Here is a 16,053-nt window from a genome sequence, read left to right on the forward strand (position 1 = left end):
CACACGGCATCTGATACCAATGCAAAATGAACTCACATGCACGCACAGCTGGACCAGCTATCAGTACAAAAAAAAAAACATACATACAGTATACTATATCCATATATACATACTGGGTGAATTAAGCTGTACACAAATTGTAGACAAGTTGCAGTTTTGAAGTTTGCTTTTGACCAAATGGTGCGGTTCAGCATTGCAAACTCTGCTCCGATAGCCCCAGACCAGAGACTTCTGGGGGCCAGAAACTATGAGGGGGGGGGGGGGGACCACTTTAGACCCTGGCTGCTTCATACAAAGGGCAAAGTTTTCTGAGTTGCTACAAGGGTTTATGCCCCTGAATAAACAGGGTTTAGCCATGGTACCAGGACCCAAACATCTTTAATTAAAATGTTAAGAGTTCATGAATCCACCAGCTAAAAGATAATTCCATAAAGGAAAGATTGTAAAGGTGAAGAGAGAATTTAACAGCTGTAACTGTGGTTGTTAATTTCCCACCCTGAACATCAAGCTCCTGACGTGCACAATGAGGGGGGTGAGTTGGGTCCCTGATCAGTTAGAGTCTAAACAACAAGACGATGGGTCTGAGGGACAGCAGGGGAGTGCTGGAGGTCGGCTCATCGTGTCGACTGACCGGTGGGGTTCCAGACGGCGAAAATCAGGGGTCAAAGTTCACAGCAGAGATGGAGTGGAGAGATCAGGAGCAGAGCTGTGAGAGTTTTGTTATTGCAAATGTCTCTCGCGGTCCTCCAGTTCATGGTTTGCAGAGGGAGATGATGCAAACATGGAAAAATATTATCACGCACGAGTGTGGCAGCTTGATTTCAGTGTGAGGATATATATTTTTCTCTTCTTGTGCCTCCACTTTTATCAGTGTCTGAAATCAACATCCACCAGTTTCCAAGTGCAGCCGGACTCCAATCCAAGATTTTTATTACGACGCTGCCATAAAATTGCTGCTAATAGTGCAGCATCACTTCCTGCACATTATTCACAATAAACGCATGTTAATGTGAGGGCAGCGGCGAGCCTTTACTATGAACCCGGAAGTGTTGACAATCGCTGTTAGCGGATGCAGTTTTTGTCACACGGTCGTCAATCAAAAGGAGAATGGTTCAAAGCGTCAAAAAGTAATTTTATTTTACCTGCTCGTGGCTGATGAGCATACATTTCAGACACTGACAACCAACAACACGTTGCTTTCCTTTCTGTTCTTTGCAGTGAATGGCGTCCATGGATTAGTTGCGGGGTTACAGAGTGTGAAGCTGCCTGGATGTGTGGGTTAGCGTGGGGCCAAACAGGGGCTGAGACATGAGAGGAGACAGACAGGGGGGGGTTTGGAGGCCCTGCCGTCTTACTTGGGCGAGCAGCAGTCCAGAGCGTAGTAGGAGTGGGGCAGCGTGGCCCAGCCTGCCTGGCAAACATACAACGGGCCGACGTTTTGATACCTCAGCCGCACTGAACCGGACGAGGCACCGGACGAGGCACCGAATGCAGCGGCCGCAAAGCCAGAGGAGGGGCTAGTGGCACAAGCCATCTCAGTCATGCTGCTCATGCCACAATAAAAAAACAACAACATCCCCGCCGAAACCACAAACACACAGGCAGAAATGAAAACAAAAAAATAAGATGGTGAGAAAAAGGGAAAGTAAATACAAGAAAGAAATAAGGAACAGAAAGAAAAAGGGATGAAACAAAAAGGGAAATCTTTCCTTGGGATCCTGTCTGGATTTTCTTTCAACAATAAAAAGGGTTCTCAAATGGTGAAACACTGCTATTAGAGTTCAACCAGTATGAGTTTGGAAGGCTGAAGTCGATATTTTTTCCTATATCCATATTTAATAGCCTTGAACTTGACCACATTCGTGTTCATAATGAGGAGTTTTGCATTCTTGTTGGGTAGAAAAAGCTCTAAAACAGCATTTAGACCACAATACTGGCAAAAAAAGCACAGACTGGTAAGAAAACAAACATACTGGCTTCCATAACGGGTTCCACAAAAATGTACAGGCTCAATAATCTCATTAGAAGCTTTTTGTGTCCACTGTTCTTTCTGTGCTGACACAGATTTTTAGTTTTTCGTGATGAAACCAGGTCAAAGACAACAAACATCCCCTCTCACCTGTTCTCCTTGCCGTTGGGGATGACGGAGAGGCGGTCGGTGTTGTTTCGGTCACTGCAGACGTACGTGTTCCTCCGGGTCATACCTGCCGACGCACTGTTATTCTGTAGAGAAAATCAGATGTGATGCCATAAAATAATGAGTCCGTTTCAAGCTATAGTATCCACATTAGTTTCAGCTGATGCAGTTGCAAGTCTTCAGATATAAATGGGACAAAGAAATAACAAAAACATCACGAGCACTATAAAATACGTACAAAAATCAAATACTTAATAACAAAATGGTAATGGTACATAAACCCAAACAAAGTAAGACAGGTTCAAAGAATGACTACAGTTAAATGTAAATGTTTATATAACTAAAATATATTTCAAGGGCTGCCCTGGTATCTATTTTTAAAATTCCACTTGCAGTTTGAGGCTTTCTGGATAAGTAATTCATTTGACGGAGCCTTTTAAATAACTTGGGTTATAGACTGAGACGTTTCCCTGATAAACAACAGGATACAGCAGATGAATGAGTATTTGTTGATGTTGGTGAGCTGAGCTGGAACTGATAAAGTGACTCACGCTTGGGCCGGTGGTGGCGCCTTTCCGGCGGTCGGGGATGTCGGCCTTGTTGGGGTTGTTGGCGTTGCCCAGCAGAGGGCTGGCGGGCGGAGCCCCGCGGCTCCCCGGGGTGCTGGGTTTACGGAGCTGGACTCCACTTTCCTCCTTCACGCTGTTCTCCGCTGTAGTGGTCTGACTCCTCTTTGGATGGGACATCCCTGGAGGGACGTTTTGACCAACTGCAGAGAGACAGATGTGTGAGGGAGGAATCAAAGATGTTGTTTGCACCACTGGTACAAAGACTTTTTATTTTTTTAGAGGGTTTTTTTTTTTCTAAAATGAGACAACCTACATTTGGAAAACACAGACTTAAGGTGCACTATGAGTTCCTGCATGGTTTCACCGCGATTTCGTTTTTGTCTCAAATCGTAGGCATCTCTCCTTGATCCGCTAGCTGCCTGCCCCCTGAACACACCGTGAAAAAGCCCGGTCTCGGGAGACAACACAGGGGTCGTAAACGTCAAACAAACGCTGGAGGCACAGGCTGTGTACCTAAATACAACAAACCACATTCCAGCCAATCACCGACAAGACGGTTGGGGGAGGGGGTGGGGGTTAGTGACAGTTACTCAGTTAGTCATAACAGTTACGGAAACATGGGGGGAGAGGAGAGCTTGCTCTGTTTTGTTTGGTATTTACTTGGAACGTCAACAGAAGTGACCATGCAGGAACTCATAGTGCACCTTTAAACTGACATAATCATTAGCACATTAACGTATTTTCAAAGAACATAGAGTGATATATAGATTATAATATTAATTGTTGAAAAAATATCTGCCTCTTGTTTATGTTTTAATGCAAATGATGAGCTTGAAGTCATATTTTAGTTCCCCAAAATGGAGACGTGGCTTGAGCTGATGTATTGAGTTGATTAATCTTTCAACAGGAAATTATTCAACAACAATTTGTATAATTAAGCAAAAATTGCCAAACAATTAACTGGTTCCAGCTTCTCAAATGTGAATATTTGCTGGTTTTCTTTAACTGAATAGCTTTGCTTGTCTTGTCTGACCAACAGTCCAAAAGTATATTTTACTTTTTGGACTTGGACTTGGAAAACTATGATGGACATTTTTCACTATTTCCAAACATCTTAAAGACAGAAAGAATAATTTCATCGAGGGTCCGCTTAATTGATAATAAAAAGAACCATTTGCAGCCCTACATGTGCAGAACTGTAATTGAACATATTGCTATTTTGTGTCAGTAAAAGAATACACAAAAAAAACTTGAAACACTATGGTGTTCTTTAAAAGTACGTTGAATAATTTCTGTTAGAGACGGAGCTTAAAAGCTTCTTAGTGTAGCTCTTTAAGCTGCAGCTCTAACGTAGAGGAAAGCAGTACAAACAGAAGTTATTGACAAAGCATTATATTACAGTGGACAGCACTGAGCTAAGGTTAAAGTGCCTTCACCATGTTAACTACATTTATCAGCCTGACAAAGAGCTACTGACAGCAACCAACCTTTTTAAAGAGGTAAACGCACGACACAGTTTGAATGGTGTTGTTATAAAAAGAAAAATACCACAACTGCTAAAAGTGTGAAATAAAAAGGTTTCCAGATTCAGTTTGAATCAATAAAGCCTTTTTAATGTTAGATCTCTTATTTACAGACACGTGGCTGAGGAAACATGTTGTGCCCTCCTCACCTTGTTCACTGTAGCGTCTCTGTTTGTGGTTGGAGGAGACGCTCCTCTGGACTTTGAGGTGTGAGGGTGACTGGCCGTTGAGCTCGCTGTTGGGTCGGGCTTTGGCCAGAGACAGGTTGCTGCTGGACGCTGACTCGCTGGGCTCCAGCTGGGAGGACACACCAACACATTGGAGTCAAAACATGCAGTACATGTACATGAGTGCCATTTATAATCAGTGGTGGAATGTAACTAATAACATTTACGTATGAACCGTACTTTGTACAATTTTGAGGTACTACTTTACTTGGACATTTCCTTTATGCTACTTTCTGCTCAACTACAATTATTTGACATCGGTCGTTACTTTGCAGATTTATATTATACATGATTATGTATTATTATGATTAAACATTCAAATTAGCCCCACATTTATCAGCTGCAATATTGAAGTGATGGACACAATAATGCATCAATGACTATCATTCCAGAATAATACATATTATTGGATTGTAAAGCATTCTGCATAATGATTACTTCAACTCTTTGTACTTCAAGTATATTTTGATGCATTAGAGACTGATTGACCCGGAGTGACAGTGACTCCTAGTGAACTGTAGTCAAATGCAAGCAGCGCTGAACAAACATGAATCAAGGTTGTGTTACTGCATTGCCCACTTCTCACCTCAAATGTTTTCAGACATATTTTAGTGTCCCGTTTAGCTACTGTAACAACTGTAGCTTTAACTGAACCAGAGATTAGTAAAGATGAACTACTGTGCTGATACCAGGTGTATTGTAATGTACTGTTGTGATACCAGGTGTACTGTAAGGTACTGTGCTGATACCAGGTGTATTATAATGTACTGTTGTGATACCAGGTGTACTGTAAGGTACTGTGCTGATACCAGGTGTATTATAATGTACTGTGCCGATACCAGGTGTATTGTACTGTTGTGATACCAGGTGTACTGTAATGTACTGTTCTGATACCAGGTGTACTGTAATGTACTGTTCTTATACCAGGTGTACTGTAAGGTACTGTGCTGATACCAGGTGTATTATAATGTACTGTGCTGATACCAGGTGTATTATAATGTACTGTGCCGATACCAGGTGTATTGTACTGTTGTGATACCAGGTGTACTGTAATATATTGTTCTAATACCAGGTGTACTGTAATGCACTGTGCTGATACCAGGTGTATTGTAATGCACTGTGCTGATACCAGGTGTATTGTAATGCACTGTGCTGATACCAGGTGTATTGTAATGCACTGTGCTGATACCAGGTGTACTGTAATGTACTGTACTGATACCAGGTGTACTGTAATGCACTGTTCTGATACCAGGTGTACTGTAATGTACTGATACCAGGTGTACTGTGCTGATACCAGGTGTACTGTAATGCACTGTTGTGATACCAGGTGTACTGTAATGCACTGTTGTGATACCAGGTGTACTGTAATGCACTGTTGTGATACCAGGTGTACTGTAATGTCCTGTACTGACACCAGGTGTATTGTAATGTCCTGTACTGATAACAGGTGTACTGTAATGTACTGTAGCAGGTTGATGTTTGTACCTCAGAGGCCTTCCTGCCCAGCAGCAGGTAAGTGGCTGTGATCTCGTCATACTTCATCTTGGCCAGAGAGTCCTGGATCTCTTCCAGGTTGTAGCCCATCCCCACCATCACATCTGCACAAAACAAAAACACAAACAGGGGCTCATTTAAAAAAATATTACAACCAGGATTTTAATAAGCAGAATGTATACACAATACATGATTGAAAGCTCAAAGACTTTCGTGAGGTATACGACAGAAAAACGGTTCCCTGATGTTGGAAAAAAACATTTGGTCAATCACTTTAAAACTCGATAATTCCTTTATGCTTAGACCAAAATGATCACCGATTTAGTATAAATAGCTGTGAATAATAATCATTTCAAAAAATGTCACGAATCAAGCGAAAAATAAAGTTATTCCAATTGACTCCTGCTGCTATTAAATTGAAAAATATTTTTGGGTTTCGGACAAGATTTCACCTTGGAGAAGTACTTATCAATAGTCCCGAGAGCCCATTTCCTAGACCAAACAATTAATCAAAAGAAATTGACAGATTAATAGATGGTGAAATAAATCACTGATTGTAGGCTTAGTCTCAGTCTGCACTTGTTCCCCACTAGTGGCGATGGCTAAACATACTTTAGGTTTCTGTTTGTCACTTGAGGTATATCTTTTGAGGTACATCAATTTTATGTACCTAGTAGGTCCGTGTTCCTAAATCTCTCTGTGTGTTATTGTTTGTTTAACCAGGCTGCGGGATGAATTCCCCCTTGGGACAATACATCTAAGTTCAAGTACAAGTGTTATACTTGGATCTTTATTAACAAAAAAAAAAAAAAAGGAGTAATAAATAATACCTGAGGTGTTGTTACTATATGAATTTGGAGTAACGGTTTTGGGATAAAGCTCTAAATTCGGTCTAGTTTTTGCAAGAATATGTCAATTAATGGTGTTAACTTCCTGCACCTGTCAGAGGACAGCTTCACTACACCAGCCACACGTTTTTAAAAAGGTGATCTCTACCAACCCATTGCATTTTGCAGGGATTTATTGTTTCTGCTTCATAGGCAGCAATAAAACAGCAAGAAATAGCCAACAACATATGGCAGATGATGTAAATGACTCCGTCTGACATTTTGCAATTGCTAATCGGTGACTGCATCAGGTGAATGGTTAATGATGATCACGTTTATATGACGGTGTGTGAAATAATTCAGCTGAGTGAATCAGGCAGCAGCAAAGTTCAAGTAGTCAGCCCCCTGTGCCTCCCAGTTCTGCCTCGACCAATCAGAAGCAGAAAAAGACGCTGATTAGAGAGAGTGCGTGCGTGCGCGTGTGTGTAAGTATATATAAAACACAAGGCTATGACGTGATGCCTCCCCATCCTCCAGCTTGTAGCATGCCAGCTGAAGTAGAGTGCTGTTTCCTGCTGTAGCTCCAGTCAGATCTGCTTAAAACATTTATCTATGTGCACGTGTGTGTGTGTGTGTGTGTGTGTGTGCGCTTCATATGAAGGCTTTCATGTCAACACTACGCAGCCTATCCATTTTTAAAAGACTTCCTCCATCTGAAACATGTTGAAGAACATTTCTAATCTGGTTTCTTAGTAAAAGGTGTTAAGATAAGTCACGAGCAGGTTGGCGTTATGTTTTCATTCAAATCTAAACCTGATTTTGAGATCAAACTCTCAAGAGATTAGGTTTAGTTTGTTTTTAAAATGTTGACTTTTAACCACATAGCGGTTTCAGCAGCCTAAAGGAAGATGTACCAGTAAAGAGAGTGCAAGCATCGCTGCATCTCTGTGATCTGGGTGAAGTGGAAAGGGAGTCCCATTTTCTTTGAACTGCACATACTATGATGATTTAAGGGAGTTAATGTCGCATGAAATGTCTCGACAAAACCCACGGCTGTTTAATTTTTATGCGTTTAAGTCTGATAACGTTGTCTCAAAAGCCTGGGAAAAAGAGGAAACATATTTAATTAGTATTTATTCCGATTTTCCCCCTCAGTACTACATAGTAAATGATTCTGTCAGCGATTTAAGAATGTTGTTGTACTCAATGATGGTCTGAAGATTGGACCGTGAAAGATGCTTTAGTCGTTCCTCTACTTTTAGACTACATTTATAGATTCTGTTGTGTGAATAATGTGAAATAATGGGACATTAATTGCAATATCATGGACATAATCATGAACATTCTGTATTGCAACTGCTGCACAGCAATTTCTTTTAAGATAAATAAAATGGTATCTTATCTTACATGCTGCACTCTGTTGTATGAATTTATGTTGTCTTGTTTTCATTATATTTTGATAATTTGTTACAATTACCCAACAGTTATGACTTAGCTCAGGGATGCTTTGGCATCGGTTGCAACCTGTAATCACATCAGCAGGACTTTTACATCTGCATGTATCTGCTTTAAGCAGCCCACAGTGCTGGTTTTAAGATCCCTGCAGCTTTTGAGTAAATGTTATGCAAGTCTGATGTTATCAAAACACCAAAAACCCTTACAAATTCAAATGCTTTATCCTGTCTAACAGAATTTTACTTGCCGTCAGGGTGGAAAAGCCTCTCAGGCAGCGTTCTGATCATCACGTCACACTAAAAAACTCCACTGAAAGCCGCTCTAATGCCATTATTCTCGGTGGGTTAACAGCTCTCCTCTGCAGCTTTTTACTGACTGACATCTTCTAAATTTGGTCGAATTAAATTTTCCCACACCAACATGGAGTAATCCACCCTGACAGATGTGATAAATTTAGGTAAACTAAAAAAAAGAAAAACGCCTACGCCATGAATTAAAAAAAACCCATCCGTCTCCTGACCCCGGAAAAAACCACTCGAGTGACTTTGATGGTGAGCGACCTGCAGGGTAACATCATGTAGACGTCAGGGAGAGAGACCGACGATGACAAACTAGCTCTGCCTCTGTAACCAGGCAGAATCACTGAAAACCATCTTCCTCATCCATCTCTGCCTTCTCCTCTCTCACTTTCAGCCTCCTGTTCCTCCTCAACACTTCTGCTGCTTCCTTTGTTCTCCTCAAAATGTGCATAGAAGTCCTCATCTTCAAAGCAAATAATAAGATATTTTTATGATCAGACTCTAAATTAGATTTAATAATGTTCCAAATGAAAAACTGCATGTTTTAAACCCTTTTTTCTCTCTAATTTCACCATTTAATTAGGAAGTGCACCGGCACAGAGTGACAAGCTCTTCAGATGGGCTCTCATTTAATTCCCATTTGCTCCTGTTCGAGGAGTTTTGCTGGAAATTGTAAATATAGAGAAGCAGTGCTGGTGTGACTACTCTTTTTTTCTAAATCACAAGGCGAATTATATATTTTTACAGACTAAGGTGACATGAAAAGAATCTCCTCTTAGAATACAACTAAATTATTATTTTTATTTAATCATTCAGTCGAAACAATGTCAATTAGTGAAAAATGTACTTCAGTTACCAGAACTAAAAAAATGTCTTGTACAAAAGCCCAAAAAAACTATTCACTATCATAGAGGACCAGCAATAATTCACCTTTGGCAGAATGGAAGTACGGAATTTTCAAATAAAAAAAAATGGTTGCAGATTAATTTTCTTGATTAACTGACACATTGTTTCAGCTCTGATCTCAACGGCTCGTTCAAAGATGTATTAATGCCTGTGTCCATAAGATGATAATCGATTAATAAATGTATTACAGTGCTCTTAATAAGGCAGAACAAGACATGCATTTGATCTCTCTCTGTGTACTGAACTTTGTGCTGCTGCCGCCTTTACGTCAATCTGACGGCATTCAATTCAAACGTGCTGAAAGTGTTACACAAATGTTACTAAGAGTATTTTCACACCTATAGTTTGTTTGCTATCCGTTGATGAGTGCGTTGGAGCAATTTTTCCCTTTAGCGTACCAAAATGTGTCATTACAAACCACACAAGAACGTTCACTCCGCTTATTGGTCGGATGTGTGTGGGGGCGGGAGCAAGAAAGTAAATACAGGAAGAAGGTCCTGTGTCCTGGACTAGTGCATATTTCTTTCATCTCCGTGGTCAAAGCAGCTCATTTCATTCAAATAATCAGACATTGTCACTGAGACTTGGGCGTCTCCAACTTTAGCACTTAGCAGCGGCTGGTTTGACCCCGGAGATGAGAGTGACGGCGAGTCTATTTCTGTGAGAGAAACACTGCAAGCTGCTACAGTTTGCTGCTCTGCCGTATCACAGATTGCAAAGCACACCTGACCACAGGAGACGTTTAGCTCAGACTGGAGGAGAACACGTACAGTAGCTAGTGTGGTTCGAAGTCCGATCATGTTCTCACCACAAACCAACCGCTCCAGAGTTCGTTTGAAAGCGTACCGAGACCACCTCATCAAGCAGGTCTCGGTCCGCTTTTGGTGCGCACCCGAGTGTGATTGTGCATTCACACCTGCCCCAACGAACCGCACCAAGGGGGCAAATGAACTCTAGTGCTATTCAACCAAATTAAATAAAGCGGGTGGGAAAGCCCCCTAAATCCAACTTTGTAAGATTGTCCCCCGTGAATTATGTAAAACTTACTCCAACATGTCAAACTGCCGACACATTTAAAGACATACATGTGCTGTTTTTCCCCAGGTATTGTTCACATCCCTCCTGAAGTTTCTGCAGTTTAAAGCATTTTTTCCATTTGGTGGTTTCCGTCCTGTTTTTTATTTGGGAAAAGGTTTATGTAAAGTTCCAAATGCATTATTTAGGATTCAGGGATTCCTTAGCAACATTAAGACATCTCCCCCAGCTTCTCTTTTCCCCTGCATTGACTGGGTGACTGGGAGGTTGCGCTGACGCATGTGCACCGACAGCCAACCCCAGCTGCTGTTACATAAGAGCTCCACCTGTTTACAGCTCCCATCCAGGGCACGATGGGGAGGCTTCTCTCTCTCTCTCTCTCATTCTATTTGCATGCAGCAGCACTGCTCCCGTTTATTTATTCATCCTCACGTTTCATCTTTTCTTTTAAAGCTCTTCAGCGCTGAAATAATGAGACCAGCTCTGTGACCCTGTTAACGTTAAAAACGCCTCACACACTTTCAGCAACACACACATCGTTGCTGTAATAAAAAAACGGAAAGGAGATCAGGCTTCCACAGGCACAATGGGCATAAAGCTTCATCAAAATGCAGTCATGTGACTTTACAGGCGTTTCTTTTTTTGTTTTACCTATTCTCTTCTGATCCGTGATGTCCAGCTCTGGCTCAGTGTAAGGCTTTAGCTCGTCCTCTTCAAATCCTGCATTGATCCATCGATCTTTCATGATTTGCTGCAAACGCAAAGTGAGACAATTAGAGCCAGACTCATGCTGAATTTCACTAATACAAAACACTAATAATGACAAACCAAATATACATAAATATTTTAAGAAAGAATAACGACCGCTTTGTGATACAATGAGACAATGATGGACCAATGCAACTTGGAGAATAAGGCTGAGCATATACTTATACTTAGCCTTACTAGATGGGTTTTACTGAAAAGGAGCATAAGAATGAAGAACGCGTTCTTCAACCTGTTTGAGGTTGTCTTCGCCATCTACAATCTCCCCCGCCATCAGAAAGTTGTAACAGGACAAAACTCGAGCAGCCCGAAGCTATCATTTATTGGGGTCCCAGTGGTGGCATCTCCATTTGACGTCAAGTTGAATTTAAATAAAGCCACAACAATCAATAATCCCCAAAGCTATGCTGTAAACATACAACTATAAAAATCACACTTAAAACAGACTAGGTTGTTAACATGCATCTGTTCTTATGAATGCCTATTAAACAATTTTAAAAGCTAGAAATTATACAGGAATATCTATTATATTGTTTTGGTGTGCTCCCTGCAAGTTTTAAGTTAATTTTAAGCACAAACTGCTGCACTTTAAAGAAAAGGCAGAGAAGAAAATTGCACATATTTCATGTGTATTTTGTTTTGGCCTTCGACAGCAACGTCCATATTATTCTGCGCTGCATCTAATTTGTTTGCACCTTTACTTAAATTTTGGAGCTGATCAATTGCTCTCTGGGGGTTTTAAGACAGGACAGAGCCTAACTAATTACCGCTGGCCCTGCTCTGATGTAAGCAGAGCTTCTGATATAACCCAGGCCAATCATGTGGCATCTGAGGCCAACACATGTGGCCCTCACAGTCCAGCCAACAACATTTTGTTTAATTCACTTACATTCAACAAACACACATTAATTCACTTACATTCAACAAGACACAATAACTGTTAAATGACTGTTTCCTTATTATAAAAAGCTGAAAGATGTAAACCAAACCTCTTTGATCAAATGGCCCATTTTAAAAAAAACAAACACAAGAATGCCTTTAAAGCCGATCAAGTTTAGAGCCCATATGCTAAAAATGTTCTTGAAAAGAAATTGTGTTTTATATGTTAATGATACACTGCTGGGTGTCAGGCGGAGCTGCACGATCACAGCTAGAAAGAAGATCATTAACACTTTTCTGACAACGTGACCGCCGCTCTGATTGATCTGTGGAACGGTTCTCTCTCCGTCCTCTCTGCCTCTTACATCAAACGCAACTATTTTTATCTCAGCAGACGCTCTAAAAGAAACAAAAATGTCTAAATATTTCTAGGATTATCTGAGTAGGAATTGTGGAAAATGAAATAACGCTGTTTAACTTGTATCTGTCAGGGCATTTCGACATATTATGACCTTTAATAAACTTTATTCAGAGGTCCAAACTTGAGCAACACTTCCGGCCACAAAGCCTAAACGTGTTAAATATAATTTAATAAATATATTGGGTATGACATGCAATAAATGTCCCACAGCTGAAATCGAACTGGGGTCTTTGCGGTCATATGGTGCTGTAACCTTTCGGCTACCGAGACGCCCCAGTGATTTTTGCATTTGTGCAGACAAAATCATTAATTGCCTATTGAGATTCAGACTACACAGGTCTCCGTCACGAATAAACCTTTAAAAACAGTACAGTCTATTGATACCAGCTTAGACTCGACTGAGCTGGTTTCATGTGCCCTCCACTCATAGATGAAGGCAGAGAAGTGAACAAGAAAGACTTTGGTACAAATACAAGGATGATGATGATGCATTATCAGAAAGAAGGAGGAGAGTGTGGGCCAGGCGCTCACAGGAAACAGGACACCGTGGGCGTCAGAGGACATGAAGGGGGGTGGGGGGGGGTGGGGGGGGTGGATAGATGGCATTCTCCGATGGTGCAGACGTGCTGGGGGGGGAGTGAGATAGGAATTGAAAAGGTATATTTACATTGTCTGCGTCCTCCCTCACCTCGAGAGTCCCCCGCTTGGCCGGGTTGAGCACCAGGAAGCGTTTGAGGAGGTTCTCGCAGTCCGTGGACATGTAGAACGGGATGCGGTACTTCCCCCGGAGCACGCGCTCCCGCAGCTCCTGCAGGGAGAAGAGGCCACGACCAGGCATCAGCAACAACACTTAAACATGCAACGGGTCACATTTTGGTATGCCAACTGAACATCTGAAGAAATCAACACATGGATTTCCTCTTCATGCTGGAAGAAATGTGACGCAGTAATAGCTTCTAATGTCTACATTTGCCTATATCTAAAAAGATAGACACTGGCAGGAGCAACTTAAAGTGGCTCTGATGTCTGCTTTCACACATCATTTCACAGCTAAATACATGAGTCACATATAATGAAATTGTAGCCAGTGAACCAGAACTGTAAGAAGTGGCGAGCGCTTACAGAATTTGGACAATTTGGACCCAAAGACGTACAGGTTAACTCTCAGACATCTACACACGTACTGCCAAGTCCAACACCACAAATTAAAAGACCAGTACACACTTATATCACCCAGGTAACCAGCACCTTGCATGGGTGTGTGTATGTAAGAAAATATAATAAATCTACTCTATCATTTACATAACTTCATAATATTGTCCCAAGTCTTTAGGGAATACATGAAAATGAAGGTCCATTATAGAACAGAACGGTCTGGTTGTTACATAAACATTTAAGCATCCCAATTTCTACATTTTAAAGAATAATTAAAATACAAACTTGTGTGTGTGTGTGTTTTCATCACAGGTAACACTAGCCTCATTTATGACCACAGTACTCCGTATGTGTCTCTGTGATGTTTTTGTGATCATAAAGATGTCCCGTTTCTGATTCAGATTTTTAAATTACATTAGGGTAGATGTTTAAACTGCAGCACGGCCACGCCCTCCTACCTTGAGGTTCTGTCCATCAAAGGGCAGCGAGCCGCTGACCAGCGTGTACAGTATGACCCCCAGGCTCCAGACGTCCACCTCCGGCCCGTCGTACTTCTTCCCCTGGAAAAGCTCAGGCGCTGCGTACGGCGGGGAGCCGCAGAACGTGTCCAGCTTGTTGCCCATAGTGAACTCGTTGCTGAAGCCGAAATCTGCGATCTTGATGTTCATGTCTGCGTCGAGGAGCAGGTTCTCCGCCTGAGTACAGACACGAAAAGGTTCACCTACAGCACATCTATCCAGTTCATTACTGTATATCAGCTCATTCAGTCGTTTTTAAACCGATGGACATTCAAAGTGTATTCCTCAAAGCTACTTAAAGTATTTTTAATTCAGTTTCACAGTCAGCGTTGGGATTCCAATTAATCAATCTTTTCATCTAACCCTCAGCATGAAGCACATTTCTCAGAACGATGAACTCTTCCCCTAATTGTTAAGTATATAAAATGATAAAAAAAAAAAATAAATAAGTCTTCCACTTGCCACTTTCCCAACCAAGAGTTTAAAACCAAAAGATAATTAATTCACTATAATATACAACAGAGAAAAACAGCAAATCTTCACATTTTAAAGGCTGGATGAAAACAAATTTGGGCCTTTTTAGTTCATAAATGACTTAAAACAATTCAAAACATCAAAACTGTTGCGGATACATTTCTCTGCAACTTGACTTATTGATTGATCCTTTCTAACAAATAAAAATGAACACAACACTTTATATTCATCAAGTGATCAGGTTTGAAGTAGTCCGATCTAATAAAAACATCTCATTTGTGAATCAAAGTGTTCTAAGCGTAGACGAGGATTTCAAGTCCAACATCTGCTCCCATGCAGCTGTAGGCCAAAGACTAATTAGGAGGCTGGAGCAAAGAGAGCAGAAGGAGGAGGAGGAGGAGGAGGAGAAATCTTCCACTGAGCCGGAGGATCAACCGTGAGAGGGTAAACAACACTCATTGTAACGTGGCTGACCATAATCACTCCCACCGACGGTGAGATGAAGACACAGAAGCATCAATATTTATACCCCGAGACGGAAAGCGGCGTCACGAAATAGAGGAGGTCCATTTACAATGCAGCGGGTGATGTGGTGCAGAACATGTGAGCAGTTCAGAGGGGACACCCATTTGTGGCGTAATGAGTTTTGAAAAGATGGTTGTACAGCTATAAAGAAAAAAAATAAATAAATAAAAAGGAGAAAGGGCAAAGTAGCGCCTCATTAGCAGCATATGCGATGTTTTTGGAAATAGACGTGCTGTGTTAGAGTCGTCAGTGGGAATATGGGAGTTGCGATGAGTGATAAAACACGCAACACTGACGTCAGCTCCCTACACTGTGACCTTTCTATCCAATAAGAGTTGGAGGTAATTAGCCCCAAAACATGGAGACAGATTGTACATTGAAACTCTTCAAAGGACGACTGATAAACATGAATATGACTAAAAAGGAGTCATCATTTTTTTTAGCTCTATAATGCAAATTATAATCTTAAAAATTAAGTTTTCTGCAGCTGGAAATCGGAGTTAAAAACGTCATTAAGCCTCCAAATACTCACAAATATCCCCAATCGGTGATGTTCACGGATATATCTGCACATATATTTACCGGCTCCATATCACAGATATATCAGTACACAGTATCTGGAAACTAGAAGTTTAGGTAATAGGAGGGAACTAGATAGGTTTTTGGTTTGCAAGGTAAAACCGTGTATAAACTATACACAAGTAAAAACTTATTTTCATAGTAGTTTTGGACATTTAGACATGTTTGCATTGTCACAGGGTATTTGTGTACTTGTGTTTTAAATAAGGCTCATTTACATTTCAGATTTACTGTTGCTCATGTGTTTGAGACCAAGATCAATTGA

At 41.1% G+C, this 16,053-nt stretch overlaps 1 protein-coding gene across 26 annotated transcripts in view; it reads right to left on the reverse strand.

Annotated features, from left to right (window-relative positions):
* mark3a (MAP/microtubule affinity-regulating kinase 3a) overlaps nt 1-16,053 on the reverse strand; it is a 56,256-nt gene that overhangs the window by 14,424 nt on the left and 25,779 nt on the right. For 15 of the 26 annotated variants that reach the window (XR_004101713.2, XR_004101712.2, XM_031280377.2 and 12 more), the window contains 8 exons: nt 14,151-14,387; nt 13,205-13,345; nt 11,124-11,223; nt 5,942-6,054; nt 4,379-4,526; nt 2,689-2,906; nt 2,120-2,223; nt 1,356-1,544 (listed from right to left, as the gene is read on the reverse strand). Coding sequence is in view for 24 of the 26 variants with exons in the window: in XM_031280377.2 (XP_031136237.1) it covers nt 1,356-1,544; nt 2,120-2,223; nt 2,689-2,906; nt 4,379-4,526; nt 5,942-6,054; nt 11,124-11,223; nt 13,205-13,345; nt 14,151-14,387 (1,250 nt within the window). In the remaining 2 variants the exon portion in view is untranslated. The remainder of the gene's footprint in view (nt 1-1,355; nt 1,545-2,119; nt 2,224-2,688; nt 2,907-4,378; nt 4,527-5,941; nt 6,055-11,123; nt 11,224-13,204; nt 13,346-14,150; nt 14,388-16,053) is intronic. The other 11 variants (XM_031280398.2, XM_031280389.2, XM_031280397.2 and 8 more) reach the window with 3 other exon arrangements.

The sequence above is a fragment of the Sander lucioperca genome, chromosome 18 (assembly GCF_008315115.2).
Source record: "Sander lucioperca isolate FBNREF2018 chromosome 18, SLUC_FBN_1.2, whole genome shotgun sequence".
Lineage (NCBI taxonomy): Eukaryota > Metazoa > Chordata > Actinopteri > Perciformes > Percidae > Sander > Sander lucioperca.